The sequence below is a fragment of the Capsicum annuum genome, chromosome 12 (assembly GCF_002878395.1).
Source record: "Capsicum annuum cultivar UCD-10X-F1 chromosome 12, UCD10Xv1.1, whole genome shotgun sequence".
Taxonomy (NCBI): Eukaryota; Viridiplantae; Streptophyta; class Magnoliopsida; order Solanales; family Solanaceae; genus Capsicum; species Capsicum annuum.
Genome location: NC_061122.1, coordinates 18004826 through 18022892, shown reverse-complemented (window position 1 = coordinate 18022892; position 18067 = coordinate 18004826). Strand labels below are relative to the sequence as shown.

Below are 18067 nucleotides of genomic sequence, written 5' to 3'. Positions count from 1 at the left end.
CAACAACTTAAGTACTCTCATTAAAATGCAACTATGAGAGTCATTAGATATGTTAAGAGGCAACCAGGTTGTAAGACCCCGCAAAATCCTAAGCTCAACTCAGTCTTTTAAACTTGATAAGGGATCCCAGACTTAGAAAATTTCAGCTAAGTATTAAGACTTAGTTTTATTTTAGCCTTCGTAAGTTGGCAACTCTATTTCACGACCTCTATGACCTTAAAATATCAATATTTAGGTTAATTCATAATCAGGAATATCAGTAGGCGTTTCCAAATGAGTTTTGGATTTTTTTCTAACCTCGTTTGAACCATGTTTGAGAATCCAAAATAATGTATTGATGCTATCTCGGCGCAGCGTGGCGGCCATCACGTAAATCAATGTTTTCCTTGGCTCCTAGTGGCAATTTCTAGTAAATCGATGCAGACTCAACACGACGCGTTGGCTATCGCGTCGATGCCAATGACGCAGTACGTCGGTCTGCACGTCGATGGTTCAATTTTTAGTCATTAAAAAACCGCGCCTTTGGGGGTAATTGACTTTTTTTCCACGTCCTTCAGCCCCGATAACATGATATTTAGCCGTCAATTAGCAAATTATATTCATTCTTTCTCAAAACACTCAAGAACAAAAACCATAGGAGATCAAATTTCAAATTCAAGACTTAAGATTTCACCATCATTCTTTAATAATTTAACAACCAATGTATGTCAAGTGTTCATCTAATGGTTCCCTTCCACCCTTGGAGTTCAAGAACCCTTTTCAAAATTCAAGTTTATGGATTTAATGAAATTCATGATTTAATGTGATTATGTTCATGACTAGCATATTAATGGGGTTCCTAATCCATGATTAGTTGCAAGATTTATGTGAAGTTATTAAATATGTGTGTAGTATCATGTGAAATCATGCTAAAGCCTCCAAATTGTGAATTTGGTATTTGAAATTGCATTGCTCACATGTTGACTAGTATTATGTGCATATACTATGCCCTCCATGTGTTTGATAGATTGTACATGTGAGTTGAATAGTGAAATTATATCATGTTAGAATGTATACCATTTCATGTCATGCAAGTGTTTGTCAAAATGCCCCAATGAATGAATGGTGATCAAGTTTTTAGTTATCATGTTTAAAGATTGTGCTATGTCGTGTAATTATATGTTATCGAGTCCTGGGGGTATCTAATACCTGATAATTTAGATGTATACTTAGAGCCAGTGTCAGTTACAAAATAGTACCAGTCATATCACGATAACTGGTTCAGTAATCAGTTCTGAACTCAGTTAGTAACCAGTTCAGAATTCAGTGAACTCAGTTCAGTTTAGTTAGACAGTACGATCAATAACAGTTCAGTCCAGCCTAGTACAGTTTAGAACTCAGTCTAATGTTTAGTTGGGAGTAAGATTCAGCACTAAGTGAACCCAAGGATGGGGACTCACCTACTAGTAGAGGGTGTGATCCTTAGAAATAGTCCTTGCATTCTAGAACCACATAATCAGCGTAGGTTAAGACACTAACCTGCCAGTTGAGGGTTGATGAGGTGTCCTACCTGCCTGTTGAGGGTACCACCGTTCTCATTTAGAGCACCTGCCAGTTGAGGGTGACTCAGCTTATCTTTACCCATGGCATGGTACTGACACCTTTCCAACTGGGGTTATAGGTTGGACCCCAATCCATTCAGAAAGGGGCACGTCGTTTGGATGATTACCTCCTACAGTCTCAGTTTTAGATTCAGTCTTAGTATAGAACTCAGTTCATAACTACAAATTTAGGACTGTCAGACGCAGTCACTCAGCTCAGTATGTAACTCAGTATAGTTCCACAGAATCAGGACTGTCAGATACAGTCATTCAGTTATCAGTAAATCAGCATCAGTATACTCAGATATCAGTTAATCAATGTTTAGACTCAATACTTAGTGTTATCACGATCTCAGTTACAATTTACGTATTCATACATGTACTCTCATCCGGTTATACTCATGTCATTCAATCAGTATTGTTCATGCATATGAACCAATGTATTTCAGCCTACCTCACTTTGTGTACCAGTACGTTCAAAGTACTAATGAATACCTTTCTTTTGTGCTATGATATTTTATATCATAGGTTCAGACGCACGGGATCCAGAGCACCCTTAGCAGTTCAGACTTTCAGCAGTCAGAGTTAGTGGTGAGTCCTCATAGTTCGAGGACATGATTATTATTTCACTATTTCAGTTTGTTGCAGTAGTCGGAGTTAATTGAGGACTTGTCCCATCAACTCCATATTTCAGACAGTTTAGAGGCTTTTCAGACTAGAGTATTTTCAGAAGAATGTTTTAGTTTTGGTATGGTCATACCATATTCAGATTTTATTCAGTATTGAACCTTATGGCATGTTTTCACCTAATTTTCACATATTTCAGTATTATTTTTCAGTTATTACAACAGGTACCAGTCATGGGTTAGATTATAGTCCTTTGGAATTATGAGCACTGTGTAGCGTCTGGAGTACAGACTCGGGGCGTTACACAGGTCTGGGGATTCTAATGATCTGCAACAAATCCAACAATCCCACGGTCTATTGTGATGCAGATTGGGCATCTTTCCCAAATACTAGGAGATCAGTGTCAGGTTACATAGTTAAGAATGTAGATACACCAATTTCTTGGGAATAAAAAAAAACAGACTACGGTATCTAGGAGTTCAGTTCAAGTTGAGTATAGAAGTATGGCCAATGCAGTTTTAGAAATAGTATGGATTACAACATTGATAAAGGAGTTAGGAATTAAATTGATGCAACAACTGTTCAGTGATAGCAAGACTGCCTTACAAATTGCAGCAAATCCCGTGTTTCATGAGAGAACGGAACATATTAAAATTGACTATCACTTCATTAGACAAAAGATTCAAGAAGGACTGGTGGAAACCAAACATGTTGGAACGAAGGAACAAATAGCAGATATATCGACAAAAGGTTTGTCAAGAGCTTAACATGAATTTTGGTTAGCAAGCTGGGAGTGTTCAATGTATTTGCACCTGCCAGCTTGAGGGGGCGGGGTGAAGAAATAGGAGTGACTTAGCAGTAGAAGTTCAAGGATAGTTTTGTAATTAGAAAAATGCAGCTAGTTATAATTATTAGGTCATCTAGGTGTGAGTAGTTAATGGAGGTTGTACTGTATAAATACAGGTGTATATTGTTGATTGTGATTGATCGATTTAAGTTTTATAAAAGTGAGATATTTTCTCTCAATTATCTCTCCTTAGCTTCTTCCCCAAATGAACTGGAAGCTACAATTGCTTAATTTCTTTAGGGAAAAGGGTCAAATATGCCCTTAAACTTTACAAAAATGTTCAGATATACGCTCCGTTAAAGTTTAGCTCACCAATGTCCCTGTCGTCGAAGTCTTGGGTCATATATACTCATGTTGTCAAGTTTTGGGTTATATATACCCCTGTTGTCAAGTTTTAGATCATACATATCCTTGTTGCCATTAATTGCTTTGTTAAAATTTTACAATCCCCTTTTTCCTCTTTTTTTTTTTTAAAGAAATCATATTTCCACATCAATTTTTAATTGTTATATAGCATATAATTAAATTCACCCTTCTTCTGCACATTAACCATCCGTTAAATGCTCTAATCTACCTCATGATTTTTTTGAATTTTCTCTAATTTGTCGAAATATCTTTGTTATGTTTTTCGATGCTTGCATAACCCCAAGAATAATCAAGTAAAAAATAAAAAAAGTCAAAAACACCCCATAAAAATCTCAATGCACAATTGCAATAAAAATCAAGAATTAAAATACTTACCAACTACAAATTATTTTAGTATCATATCAACCGACTTCATCTTTCACATCACTATCAATTCCAACATAAAAAATAAGAAGAATAAGGAGAACCCAAGTGAGAAATTGGGATGTAGAAGTGTAAAAGGGGCAATACATATAGAGATAACAAAAACAAATTGTCAATTAAGAGGATATCTTTTGTATGTATACATTTATGTATGTATAAGAGGAATGATTATGCAAGAATATGAAAATACAACAATAGGGTTTCGACAAATTAGAGAAAATCCAAAGAGATTGTGAGGTATATGAGAGCATTTGGCGAATGTTTAGTGTGTAGAGGAAGGGGTGGATCTAATTATATGTGATGTTGCAATAAAAAATGATGTGACAAATATAATTTTTTAAGGAAAAAAAAAGAAAAAGTGGGTTGAAAAATTTCAGCAAAGCAATTAATAGCGGCAGGGGTATATATAGCCTAAAACTTGGCAACAAGGGTTATATATGATCCAAAACTTAACAACAGGGGTGTATATGAACCAAAACCTGGACAACAAGGGCATTGATGAGCTGAACTTTTACTGGAAGGTATATCTATATATTTTCACAAAGTTTGGGGGCATATTTGACTCTTTTTCCATTTGTTTATACTTGATTGAAGTTGCTGATCTAGAAAATGATATATAATCATCTACAATACGGAATACTTTTATCAAATAATAATATAATTTTCAGATAATAACTTTTGAAACTTGATTATTGAAGGTTACGACGTAGAGACGTATATTTCTTCGTTTCTAATTAATATCTCGACTTCAAGTTCGAGTGTATAATCTTTTTTAGTAGAAATGTATTTCGGTACAATTTAAATTAGTCGGCTCTAAAATAAATACGAAATAATAAGTAAAAATTTTAAAAAGAAAACATTTGAGACGTGGAGACTTGGAAATAGTTGAAACTTGAAATGGACGTGGTGGATAATATTTCAGGGGCCATAACTTCTGATGAAAGAATGTTCTACATGCCAATAATTTGCAAGTTAACTTTAATACTAATAATAATAATAAAGTTTTCGATGTGATATTCTTTATTTTTGTTTCCCAAACGAATGTCCAATTTATAGTTGAAATCATACATACTTCTTTATAACTTAATTTGGTTGTTTGAATTTGAAACACATTTTTTTTTTTTTTACATTTTAAAACTTTAAGCTAAGCTATATAATTTATATATAAAAAAAAAACTATTCAAAGTTGAAGATTCAATGTTGATTATGACTACTGTTCAAACTTCAAACCTTACTAATTCTCATCGACCTAAGTGAAAATATACATAACATTACAAGTAGCTATAGTATAGATATCTTTCCAACTAGCTATTAAATACTGTATCACTTCTGCAAAAGAAGTGATCAATAAAGTAGGCAATAACATCACGTCTCGGGTTTAAATCTCAACAATTGAGACAGTAAGTATAAAATAATTTTTTCACATCTTTTCTAGGTTTAATGAATAGAGTTATCTAATATGTATTAATGATGAAAAATGATAAATATTTTATAAAATTAATTGAGGTGCACAAAAGATTTACAAACATCACAAAAAATTTAATTAATTGAAAGTATACTGGGTTATTGTTGCTGTTGAATATGAAAAATTATTTGTAGGAAATGTTTTTTCCAAATAACCCTATGCAAATTTATCAAATTTTAATATAAATATCGAACATCAAATTAAAAAAAAAAAAATAAAGAAAAGAAAATGAAATGACGTAGAGAGAGTAATAACCATAGATTGTTCCCATAAATTAGTTCACGTTTATTTGAACATCAAAAAAGAAAAGTTTGTCACGTTTCTAGAAGTTCACAAATTGCAACTAAGCTAAATATCGGAGATTTATAAACAACTGAATCTCCGATATTTATCCCGCTTTCTTTCAACTGCATATTTCTTTTTAATAACAACTTTTGTTCACTTGGATTAAATTGATTGGATATTTTATGCTCGAGCTTGTAACAGATCAGTTAATTCGGTAAAATATTAAATTTGAACTTTTTTTAATTTTAATTTTATGAAATTTGATTTATTTTTTAACCTTTCATTGCTCAAAGTTTGAAACGTTAAGGTTGTTGTTTTCATTTTATTTACTGAATATCAAATGGGTTATTGCAGTATTTCAAGATTCCATGTGGGGTTCATCAAATAAATAGTCATATTGTTTAAGAATTTTTGTTTTTACAGTATACCACTTGGAAATTAAGTGATTTTTTTTTTTGGGCTTATGTTTGTGTTATGGAATGGTGTATATATTGTTGGTTGGGGCATGAGTAATTGATTGAGAAGTTGGAATTTTTGGATGATTTGCTGTTGATCTCATGTTAGTATGAGTGAATTTTTTTAATCAATACTTTAGTTGGGATGAAGGGGGCTTGGAGTAACTGGTAAAGTTGTTGGCATGTGAGTAGGAGGTTACGGGTTCAAGCCGTGGAAACAAACCCCTGCAGAAATGTAAGGTGAGGTTGTGGACACTAGACCCTTGTGGTCCGGCCCTTTGCATAGTGGGAGCTTTAGTGCACCGAGCTGCCCTTTTGAAGGTTTTAGTATGGATAAATTTTAGAAGGAAAGATGGAAAGGTAAAAATGGTAGTTTTGATTTATTGTACATCAGCAGTTATAGGAGCTTGACTGAGTTCAGATCTTATGCTCTTTTATTTGTTTCATAATACGTAGACAGACACTCAAACGTAGCATCAATAGCCGAGTAAACACTGCAGAGATGGATGTAGCATACTAACACGGGGTTCATTTGAACCCTGTACTTTCGATGTAGAGCATAAGTCTACATTTAAAAATTCACGAAATTACAACAAATAGTAGTTATGAACCCGTAACCTTAAAGATATAATAGGTTTAATTCTAAGAATCTTACATGTTGAACCCATAAAACTTAAGTCCTGGATTCGCCTCTAAGCACTCCAACTTTGAGTATGCACGTCTAGATACCTCAACTCGTCTCCATTGTGTTAGTTGAACACTCCAACTTACAAAATGATCATTTGACACCTCCAAAATTTATGTGACATGTTAGCGTCGGGTGTCCACTAGACACAGTGGGGATAAATTGGAGTGTTTAGTTGTCAGTTAAGACCAAGTTGAGGTGTCAGATGTGTACTCTCAAAGTTTGAGTGTCTAATTGCCAGCTGAGACCAAGTTTAAGTATTATAGCTTATTTCTTATGATCCAGGTAAAAGGAAATGCTAAATTCTGCAGAAGTATTGAGTTTATAATTGACATTTTGAATTCAAATTGATTTGGTTGTATGATGAACCAATGTCTTCCTATGTTCATGTAGTTGTGAGTAATTCGTTCCCTTTTTCGAATAGTGCACTTTATCAATATCTAGTAGACTCTTTTAGCTACATAAAGAATACCGTAGAGTAGATTTTTGGAGAATTATGCTCCCAAATGGGATGCAATGAGAAGGAAAAAGCTAAAGCTCAGAGTTTTATTCTATTTACTTTATAAATCGGCAAGTCTTTTATTACTACATCTACTTCGTCATTGCTGCCAATCTCTTTTAGTTGACAGCAAATGATTCTGTAGAGCCGAAAAATACAAGATTCTACCGGTAGTTTGACGCGTGACAATCATAATCAGTTACCTGTAAATTCTTTTTTGTTTTTAATGATTCTTGATATGTATGGTACCGGTTTGATGGACTATTTTTAAAGATTCATTTCATTCTGATAGTAACCCTTCTATGAATGTCCAGTATCATTAGGTATTTCCCATTGGAATTGGCGGTATTGGATTCTTGATAAGGATTCTGGGTGTAGAAACTGTTCCTTGCCTCAACATTAGGATTGATGGCCACTTCTGAAGCAGTTTTGCAAGTCTTAGGTGGTTCACTACCAAGTCTTTTTGGATCTGATCATTCTTTTAGGGAATTGGGATTGCCACATACCTCCAGATCGTTCATAAGATGCAGAAAGAAGAGGGGTCCAAAGTATGTGAATTTTATCAACTGTTCAAACACATCATACCATGCTATTAAGGTAAATCACTTTCTGAGCACCAGACGACCTTTGCATGGAGATATTGCTCATTCCTATTTAAGATCTGTGAACTGCAAATGCCAGCAAGCTGACAGTGCGAGCAGTACTGCATCAGAAAAGGGAAATGGTTCATGGTATGTTGATAATGGCCAGAGCTTCGATTCAATTCATGGTAATACACAAAGTGTTCTGCAGTTTGATATTGTAAGAGAGCTTAAAGTCGGACAGGAGGACTTTCAATCCAATGGGAGCTTACCTCCTAATGGTTTAGCAGAAGATGCCTTGAATAAAACAGCTGAAAACTCCATTGAAGATGAAGCTTGGGAACTACTACGAGAGTCTATGGTTTATTATTGTGGTAGCCCTGTAGGAACAATTGCTGCTAAGGACCCAACTAGTTCCACTACGAATATTCTAAACTATGATCAGGTCTTTATCCGTGACTTTATACCTTCAGGTATTGCTTTCCTGCTGAAGGGAGAATATGAGATTGTTCGCAACTTCATCCTTCATACTCTTCAGCTGCAGGTATGATGCTACTTAACTTGCACACCTGTTTGTTTTCTTTGCAAAAAGATCATTTTCTGATATTTTCTTTCGTATGGGGATACATTTGTTGATTGCATTCTCCTTTTTACTTGAATCTCATCATTTAATTTCTTATCTCATTCAGCAATCTTGTTATGAATGTTCCTCTACAGCTGTATTAATGGTTGCAGGAATAGATCATTGTGATATGCTACCACTTTGTTATTGTTACATTGAGGAATGGATTCCTTGGGAAAGTTCATGTTAGTCACTGGATATGTATGCTAGGATGCAACTTTGGTTTTACTAATCTTCTAGAATTAATGGTTGGATAGTGATATTTCCTCTTAAAAACATTCAGCTTGGTGAGATAATTGTAATATGGGTTACACCTACTATGTTTTATGTCTGCCAACAGTTAGATCACTGTTTTTTCATTTTCTGCTGTAGTATGTCCCTCAGCATTCTGGTGGTTTTGCTTTTCTACCTCAAGTTAAAATAACTAATTTTTGATTATTTTGTTGTGTCTCATGCATCGGAAACTAGACTCAAAGAGCTTTAATTTGGTAGGTATTCTGCTTCTGATGTATCAAGGTAATAATAGTAGCGTGATTAAACTAAATGATGACTGCCTTATTTGCTTATTGGATGTTCTTATACAAAGAGTAAGTGGAAGATAAATCCCTAACACTTACATCAATATTGTCAGCACTTATTTGGAATAACTTATAGATGAAGAAATTCTTTATGAGGTTGTTTATCATCTACAGTTCCTTTTGTTTCACTGAGATACCTCTTGTAAGATTCTTTGGAGTAACTTGAACAGTATATCACAAGACTGTTTCAGAAAATGCCAGCATTATTGGATTAATGGTGGCTGAAATGTGCCTTTCCAATGATTATCTGAGCTAGTTGCAGATAGGTGTACGACACCCCTAGAGGTAAAGATGATTAAGAAAGCCAGGGGAATCTGGAAAATGGTATTCCTCTTTGATAACTCTTCATATATAATGTACTAGGGCACCCAAGGTGTGGCTTAATGGCTATTGAACTGGGAAAAGGTTTTGGGAGACTACAGTTCAAATCCTAGTAAAGATAAAGACGCTAGGTGATTTTTTCTGATCTGCCTAATCCTGGTGGGCAGCGTTACCCGGTGCATGTGCTGGTGGGTGGTAGTAGGTACTTGGTGGGTTAATCAGGTGCGCTCACGCTGGTCCACTTACCATCATTATAAAAAAATGTGACGGACATTCACTTGCAAGCGTTTAGCGGTTTGTAATCTTGTCTATTTTTGTATCACCAGACATCCATCTTAACATCCATATCTCTGTGATGCTCATCTTGTGGATGTGTTCAACTTTAGCGGCGAATGTTCACTCACCTATCACATTGCTGGTCTAATAAATATTCAATACAACTTAGACATCCTTCTATCACGACAACCCATAGCACTTTTCCATTTCAATCATTCGATTTTGGTTCTATGTATAGCATCTTCATCTTTTATTTCATTCCCTTTGAAGAACGAGCCTAGGTATTTGAATTGTTTGCATTTATGCACCACACTGCTGTGTAATCTCACCTTGTTATCAATTGTCCTTTGTTGACTGAATTTGTCGTGCATATAGTCATACTTCTAGTTATCCTAAAACCCTTACTCTCTAAAGTGGTTCTCACTATAGTTCAAGATTTTGGTTGCTATCCTTGCTGGTTTTGTCAATCAACACAATATGTCAAAGAATAGCATATATTGCAGGATCTCATCTTGTATTGTGTTGGTTAGCTGATCCATCACTAGGGTAAATAAGTATGGGCTAATACCAATCCCTAATGTGAATCCATGGTTATGGAAACTGCTTTGTGTCTCCTGTTAATGTTCTCATGCTAGTGACGACTACTCCTCCATACATGGAAGTATGGAGTGCGCATCTTTGCAATTTTTGTTTTTGTGATATTGGCATTAGTAAAAAGTACAACTATGCTTATGCTAGAGTTGAAAAGTATAGAGGGTATCAGATAAATGAAGAGGGTTGTGGTAAATTAATCGTCAGTGTAAAAATTCAGAGTAAATCTGTATGGTCAAATATCTGTTTCAGATTTCATGGGAAAAAGAATATAGAATGATAGCTGATATGACATTATTCTGCAGAGCTGGGAGAAAACTATGGATTGTCATAGTCCTGGTCAAGGGCTGATGCCTGCTAGTTTTAAAGTCCGTACAGTCCCATTGGATGGTGATGACTCTGCAACAGAAGAGGTACTGGATCCAGACTTTGGAGAGGCAGCAATTGGCCGAGTTGCCCCTGTTGATTCCGGTAAGAAAAAGGATCACTCTCGAAAAAAAAAAACAATAAGTTTGTTTATTTTTGTTTTCTTTACTTTATCATTCCTGTGCTTACGGAGATCTCTATCTACTGTAACTGTTAATCCCAGGACTATGGTGGATTATTTTGTTACGTGCATATGGGAAGTCGTCTGGCGATCTCTCGGTTCAGGAGAGAATTGATGTTCAGACTGGAATAAAAATGATACTAAGACTATGTCTTGCTGATGGCTTTGATATGTTTCCAACATTGTTGGTGACTGATGGTTCATGCATGATAGATCGCCGCATGGGAATTCATGGTCACCCTTTGGAGATTCAGGTTTGATTTCAGTCTCTGTAATAAAAGAGCTGTTATACCTGGCAGGTTAGTCTTTAAATGGGATGGAAAATAGTTGAATCAATTGTGGATGGTTTAGTCCTTTACTAGATTTGAGAATATTGATCAGTTGCAAATCTTTGGAGCCTATTCTCAACTTTAGAGTAATTCTAAGTTTTCTTCTTCTGCACGGTGCTAGTGAGATTTTTTCCTGTTAAGTACCTATGAAGCTACTTGCAATTGGGACGAACAGAATGAAGATTGCACGTGTTCCTTCTATTTCCTCAGTAGATAAGTAAACAAATGTCGGCAAATAAAACTGTTGTATAGTCCAAAAGATACTCGTGGTGTTGTTTATTCAGTCTGAGGTCTGAGATTTAATAAAGGTGTTTTCAGTTGATTACTTTCAATGGGGTTTTGGTAATTTAGTGGACTTCACTCATTTAATAGATTCTGGGGATGGGAAAGAACAGATTTACAGCTTAGTTCATCTGAAATAGGAAGTCCATATTCATAGGTATGTGTCTTAAAGGTCATTGAAGTTTGAATATTAGAATAGAAAATATGAGTTTCTTAAGTTCAAATTTTGTCTTACAAGAATGTAGTGCCTTCATTTCATGGAAGACTGTTATGCTGCAACCCATGAGCATCTCACCAAGTCAATCAAATCCAAGGATTTTCCTTTTAGTGTTTAATGCAGCAGTGGTTGAATGATTAATTAGAACATTAGAGAGTATGTATATTCTTTTGTGAAATATTCTGCCCTTCTTCCTTTTCAGAATCATTCTTGTTAGTGCATTTCTTCTGTATTTCTCATCTCCTGTGTGCTGATCTTGTATGCTGTTAGAGGTATTTGTTCTTTATCTGAAAACTTAATGAACCAGCTATCTTAGTTTGCTCTCTAAGAATGTTATTTAAGACCACATTTTAATTTGTTGCAGTCACTGTTCCATTCAGCACTGCTTTGTGCACGAGAAATGCTTGCACCAGAAGATGGATCAGCTGACCTTATCCGAGCATTAAATAATCGTCTTGTTGCCTTATCATTTCATATTAGAGAATACTATTGGATTGATATGAAAAAGTTAAATGAGATTTACCGGTACCAGACGGAGGAGTACTCCTATGATGCAGTTAACAAGTTCAATATCTACCCAGATCAGATTTCTCCTTGGTTGGTGGACTGGATGCCGAGCAAAGGAGGATATTTGATTGGAAATTTGCAACCTGCTCACATGGATTTTCGATTCTTTTCTCTAGGAAACTTGTGGTCTATAGTCTGCAGTCTTACAACAGATGATCAGTCACATGCTATATTGGATCTTATTGAGGCCAAGTGGACAGATCTGGTAGCTGATATGCCTTTAAAAATATGCTACCCTGCTCTTGAGGGTCAGGAATGGAAGATTATAACGGGATGTGATCCCAAGAACACGTAATTTTCTACCTCGGTTACATTATCTTTCTTATAGCATGTGACTGATCCCAGGAACACTCACTTCGTCTTATAGCTGGCACATTATCTTTCTTCATCTCACATTATCTTCTTGTTTCTTATGCAGGCCTTGGTCCTACCATAATGGAGGTTCCTGGCCAACTTTACTCTGGCAGGTAACATCTGTCTCTCGGTCTTGAATTAGGAATTTGGTGCTTGTAGCCGTCTTATCTTTGGTTGGAAGATTATACCTTCCCGACCTGATATTTTGTTGCAATGCATGGTGTTTCTCACATTTGACATATTGTTACAACTTACATCTCTGTTTCGTGTTGTGTCTCATTAATTAATCGACAATTCGGTTACAAAGAATGACTTGAATTGCGGTGCATTCCTATTCCAGTTTTTATCTTGGGCATCTCGTCGTTCATCCTATTTCTTATATCATAACGCATAGAGTGAAGTTACACAAGTTTGTTTATAAGATAGAGAAAGATAGTGTAGAAAGTTTTTGAACTTATTTCACTGGTGATATATAATACTGTTCGTGTATGTAGTATCGTCAGAGGTTTGCTCATCGTTTGATGAATAATTGAATTAATTTCTCTAAGATATTATATAGAATCAACCAGGAGGAATTCGAGGTTAACGTGGTATATTTTGAAACTTTTGTAGCTGGCTGTTGCTTGTATTAAGATGAATAGACCAGAGATTGCTGCAAAAGCTGTTGAAGTTGCAGAGAAACGCATATCGCGAGACAAATGGCCAGAATATTACGATACTAAAAAGGCGAGATTCATAGGGAAACAATCTCGCCTTTTCCAGACTTGGTCCATAGCTGGATACCTTGTTGCCAAACTTCTACTTGCCAATCCAAGCTCCGCAAATATTCTCATTACTAAAGAAGACTCCGAGCTTCTCAACGCCTTCTCTTGTGCTATCAGTTCTAATCCCAGAAGAAAAAAGCGCGGTCCAAAAAGTTCCCAGAAGACCTACATAGTATGAGATCACCCACAACCCCACCAATGATTGGATGTACAGTTGTTGATTGACTTATATTGGTCATAGGCATTCTTCTATGTCTATTCATTGAGCCAGTCAAAGTATGTGATAATTCTACATATAATTGTTTTGCCTGGTGTTCACAAGCTGAAATAGTATTAACATTTCAGCTTATAATATAGTGTTCTTCTGTAAACAATATACCTACTCTATCGGAAACAACCTCTCTACCTCTGAAAAATAGGGGTAAAGTCTGCTTCCACTTTACCCTTCTCAAGACTGCACTTATGGGATCACATTACAGTCAATATTAATATTAAGTAGCTTCTACCTCGGGACAAGTAAGCGTTGTTGATGCCTGAATATTAAATGGTACATTGCGCATTTATCCCATAGTTCTCCATATGGAAGGTGCCTAAAATTGTTTTTTGCATAAATTTTGCTGTTGTATTACTGGGAGAAGCCAGTCTGGAAGAGGCCTTATTTTATAGATATGGACATTTTCTACCTGTTCCTATGTAATATTGTAATACAAAAGTTATTCTCTTGACACTGTACTTGTGTCGAATCTGCTGAGAAAGCATTGATATGAAAAACAAAAAAACAGTATTATGTATAGGATCTATAGGTCACGGGTTCAAGGTAATGGCCATTAATAATTTTATTAGGGTAGGCTGTCTACATTAATCCTTTTAGGTGCGCCTCATCCTCAGACCCTGTGTTAGCGGAGTGCTTTGTGCACTGTCAAATATTCTAGGTGGTGTAGGTCAATATTCCAAGTTCTTAATTACAAAAGAATAGACCAAAGTAGAGAAGCCTGAATCATTTGATCTTTAAAACTTATAAACACTAGGGGACAAACAAGTTATAGTCTAACATAAGTAAAGGGACTTGAAGTCATATCAAGTGAAGGAAGAACCGGAAAAAAATATATTTATCCGCATCCGCCATCCGGTGTTTATAACAACCTAAGCAATATAATCATAAGATTCACAAATTAAATGCGAATACGTATCGTTTTAATAAAAGTTATGTGAATGCACCTTTTGTAAATTTTCTTGGTGTATACAAGGCCGGAGATAGAGGGCGCAAGCTGTATTTACTTCATATATTTTAAAATTTTTAATGAAAATTTTGACTCTGTCACTAATGTAGAAGCTATGTTCGAATAAGTTAACCCTACAGGATGTCACTATATTCCCTAAGAACAATATAGGTAAATTGTTTTAATATATATAGCTTTCAAATATCTGTATCCTAGATGGCTAAGATACGACAATTAAACTATAGTTAATATGTCACCAAAGATGTACCAGAAAATTGATCTATACATAGTACCAAATGTCATGCGTAGTAGCAGAAAATTAAACTTAATTATATATAAAATTTCATGTTTTATTATTTAAATGGGTTGGTCTTAATTTTTGCTCTTCAAATAGGCTAATCTTTGATTTTCTCTTCAAATAGACTTTTCTTTATTTTTTATCCTTTAGCAAGCGAAACGTATGCCTAGTGGGACATAAATTCTTTAGAAACTAAAATCAAGTCTGAGCATAACTTATGAGATATTATAATACGAAAATATATTATACCCAGCAGTATATAGATTAAAGACAAACCCACAATAGTGACAGAAGTGCAAATGATCCACACCCACAACCCCACTCCAGTTTTGAGCATAACTTATGAGATATTCTAATACGAAAATATGTTATACCCCACGAAGTTGTTCGTTATGATCGACGACATAAATTAAAGACCAACACAAAATACTTACAGAAGTACAAAGATTGTTGTACCAACCCTTTTGGAAGTAATTACACTCTCTCCAACAACCCCCAACCCTCCCAACCCTATATTTTTAGAATAATTAAGTATAAATAACATAAATACCAACCCTTTTGGAAGTAATTACACTCTCTTCCACCTTTTTAATTACTTTACTCTCTCCCTATTAATATACATAACATAGCTGACATATACATAGCATTCTGTGTATATGTTGAAATTTTTGTAATATGTTTAGGGAGTTAAGATTTTTTGTAATATTGGAAACATAAGTTGTGTATTTGTGTAATTTTTAGAATGAATCTGTCTTGGGCCATATATGGGCCCGTACTAGTGCCGGCAATATGACCCACAACAATTTTGCCGGCCCAAAGATCTACATCTTTTTGTTCCTTCTAACTACCCTTCAAAACACTATGGTTTTTTCCCCTTACTCCCTTTCATTATAACTCACCATACAAAATTTCCATCATCTTATTACCTTCTTTCTCCAATATTTTCTCTTCTTCTCTCACAAAAAACCATGTTAACATCTCCGGTCCATGATTGCGCTAGCTCCTCAGCATCTCCAGCTGTCAGCTCGACCACGTTAGAGGTAGGGGAAGTTCGTGTTAGCACGGACACGGAAGTGGAAACAAGCATATACAATGCTCATACCTCATTTTCAACCTTTACAAAGCCCCATGCAACGTCTAGCGATCCATGCTGGAACACCATGCGACGTGTCCAATCAGAAGTTTTGAGTTTGAGCCTTGATGACTTTTGCTTCATCCAAAAACTTGGGAGTGGTGACATTGGCACTGTCTATCTTGTTGAGTTGAAGGGACATAGTAATAAAGGGTGTTTGTTTGCAGCTAAAGTGATGGATAAAGAGGAATTGGTTAGTAGGAGTAAAGAAGGTAGAGCAAGGATAGAAATGGAAATATTGGATATGTTGGATCACCCTTTTTTACCTACCCTTTACACTACTTTGGACACTGATAAATGGTCTCTTTTGTTAACTGAGTATTGCCCTGGTGGTGATCTTCATGTTCTCCGGCAGCGGCTGCCGGAGAAAAGATTCGATGAAGCTGCAGTCCGGTTAGTTCTTCTCCATCTACCGTTATGTCTTTTCTGTTTAACCATCTGTTATCTGAATCTTACTGTACGTATGACTAACTCACCAGAAAAAAAGGAGTTAGTAACAAATAACTTTTGTCACTAATCTTGTTTAACAACATATTAGCGATAAATTATTAAAAAAATCATGTTAGCAACGACTTATGTTTTCTTGATAGATCACAACAAATTTGCCATTTTATATAGTGATCAAATACGTGCCATATAGAACGTAACCTCAAAAAACGGAGAAAGCTTCCAGTTAGAAGTTTGTCTGTTTCCAGGATTTCAGAGCTCGAACCTTAGAGCTTTGATTTATTAGGTCTAAGGAATTCCATCCATCCCAATCACTACACTCATTGATAGTACCTCTACCATTATTATTCCAACTATATATTTACTATATGTCTTGAGTGATTGACGTAGTCAATGTGAATTTTTGTCCAGTTCGCCAATGGGCCACATTGGTAGACTTCTAACAGAATGTAGGGATAAATCTTAGTATTACAACATGATATTAATTGTATGTGCCCTACTATTAATTATGTGCTTTCTATTATTAGCTCAAACTTATTGATCATGACCAAAATTAAATTAATGTAACATGTGCTTTTGTCTATTTGATGTAACAGGTTTTACACATCAGAAGTGGTGGTTGCTTTAGAGTACTTACACATGATGGGAATAATTTATCGTGATTTAAAACCAGAAAATGTGTTAGTAAGATCAGATGGTCATATAATGTTAACTGATTTTGATCTCTCACTAAAATGTGATGGTTCAATAGTAATGCCTCAACTTGTTCATGATGAGGGTATTACTAGTCCCAAGCTAGGTCATAATTCAAATGATCAATCCTCCAATCATTCGCCTCCGTATAGTTCTACGTCTTCGTGTATTCTACCCAATTGTATCGTACCACATGTCTCGTGCTGGTACTCTAAACACAGACGAAGATGGAGAAGAGGAGGAGTGGGTTCTCAGAGACCACTGAGGTTGGTAGCTGAGCCTATCGAGGCTCGATCAATGTCGTTTGTTGGGACACACGAGTACCTGGCCCCGGAAATCGTGTCGGGGGAAGGTCATGGGAATGCCGTGGATTGGTGGACGCTAGGGATTTTCATGTACGAGTTGCTTTATGGTGTGACACCTTTTAGAGGACTTGACAACGAGTTCACCCTATCTAACATAGTCGCTCGAGCCTTTGAGTTCCCTAAGGAGCCAATCGTCCCAACTATGGCTAAGGATTTGATTACCCAACTTTTGGTCAAGGACCCTACTATGAGAATGGGGTCCATGATGGGGGCCACAACAATCAAACAACATCCTTTCTTTGATGGGGTAAATTGGGCACTATTGAGATGTACAACCCCACCTCATATTCCCCAAAATTTCAACAGTACTAGAGACATTGTCTCATCTAATGATGATGATGATGATGATTATGTAGATTATTATTAATGATGTTTTATTCTTTAAGAATTTATTTTTCGAGCATTGGCTATAATTATTAATTTTTATACTGTTAAGTTATTTACAATGACACGTAACTAGTTAAAAGCGTTGTTCCATAGAAATAAAATTTGTAACGCACGAATTCGGATTAATCAGACTCCAAAATGAGTTCCTAAAAAGCAAAGTAATTACTAATAAGGTGTATTTGATGATCAAAATATTTTGAAAAATATTTTTTCTAGAAAATAACTTCCTTAATATGAAGAAAAATGACTTTTCTAATGGAATTA

The 18067-nt window shown here is 35.6% G+C and overlaps 2 protein-coding genes across 5 annotated transcripts; both read left to right on the top strand.

Moving 5' to 3' along the window:
• Nucleotides 1-5562: 5562 nt before the first annotated feature.
• LOC107850632 (neutral/alkaline invertase 3, chloroplastic-like) lies at nucleotides 5563-13777 on the top strand. Of its 4 annotated transcripts, none has more exons than XM_047400804.1 (8): nucleotides 5572-5807; nucleotides 7547-7829; nucleotides 7914-8357; nucleotides 10507-10672; nucleotides 10791-11002; nucleotides 11941-12434; nucleotides 12562-12610; nucleotides 13110-13777. In XM_047400804.1, exons 2-8 carry the CDS (start codon nucleotides 7641-7643, stop codon nucleotides 13437-13439), a joined length of 1884 nt encoding a protein of 627 aa, XP_047256760.1. In that variant the 5' UTR covers nucleotides 5572-5807; nucleotides 7547-7640; the 3' UTR covers nucleotides 13440-13777. The 4 variants fall into 4 exon arrangements, with proteins under 4 accessions (XP_047256759.1, XP_047256760.1, XP_047256761.1 ...); XM_047400805.1 differs by lacking the exon at nucleotides 5572-5807 and adding an exon at nucleotides 6325-6408; XM_047400803.1 differs by having other exon boundaries at nucleotides 5563-5807; nucleotides 7547-8357.
• Nucleotides 13778-15634: 1857 nt separating this feature from the next.
• Nucleotides 15635-17819, top strand: LOC107851721 (serine/threonine-protein kinase D6PKL2). The gene is made up of 2 exons (XM_016696805.2): nucleotides 15635-16304; nucleotides 16955-17819. The coding sequence occupies exons 1-2, from the start codon at nucleotides 15748-15750 to the stop codon at nucleotides 17781-17783; spliced, it is 1386 nt and encodes a 461-aa protein (XP_016552291.1). The 5' UTR covers nucleotides 15635-15747; the 3' UTR covers nucleotides 17784-17819.
• The last annotated feature ends 248 nt before the right edge of the window (nucleotides 17820-18067 follow it).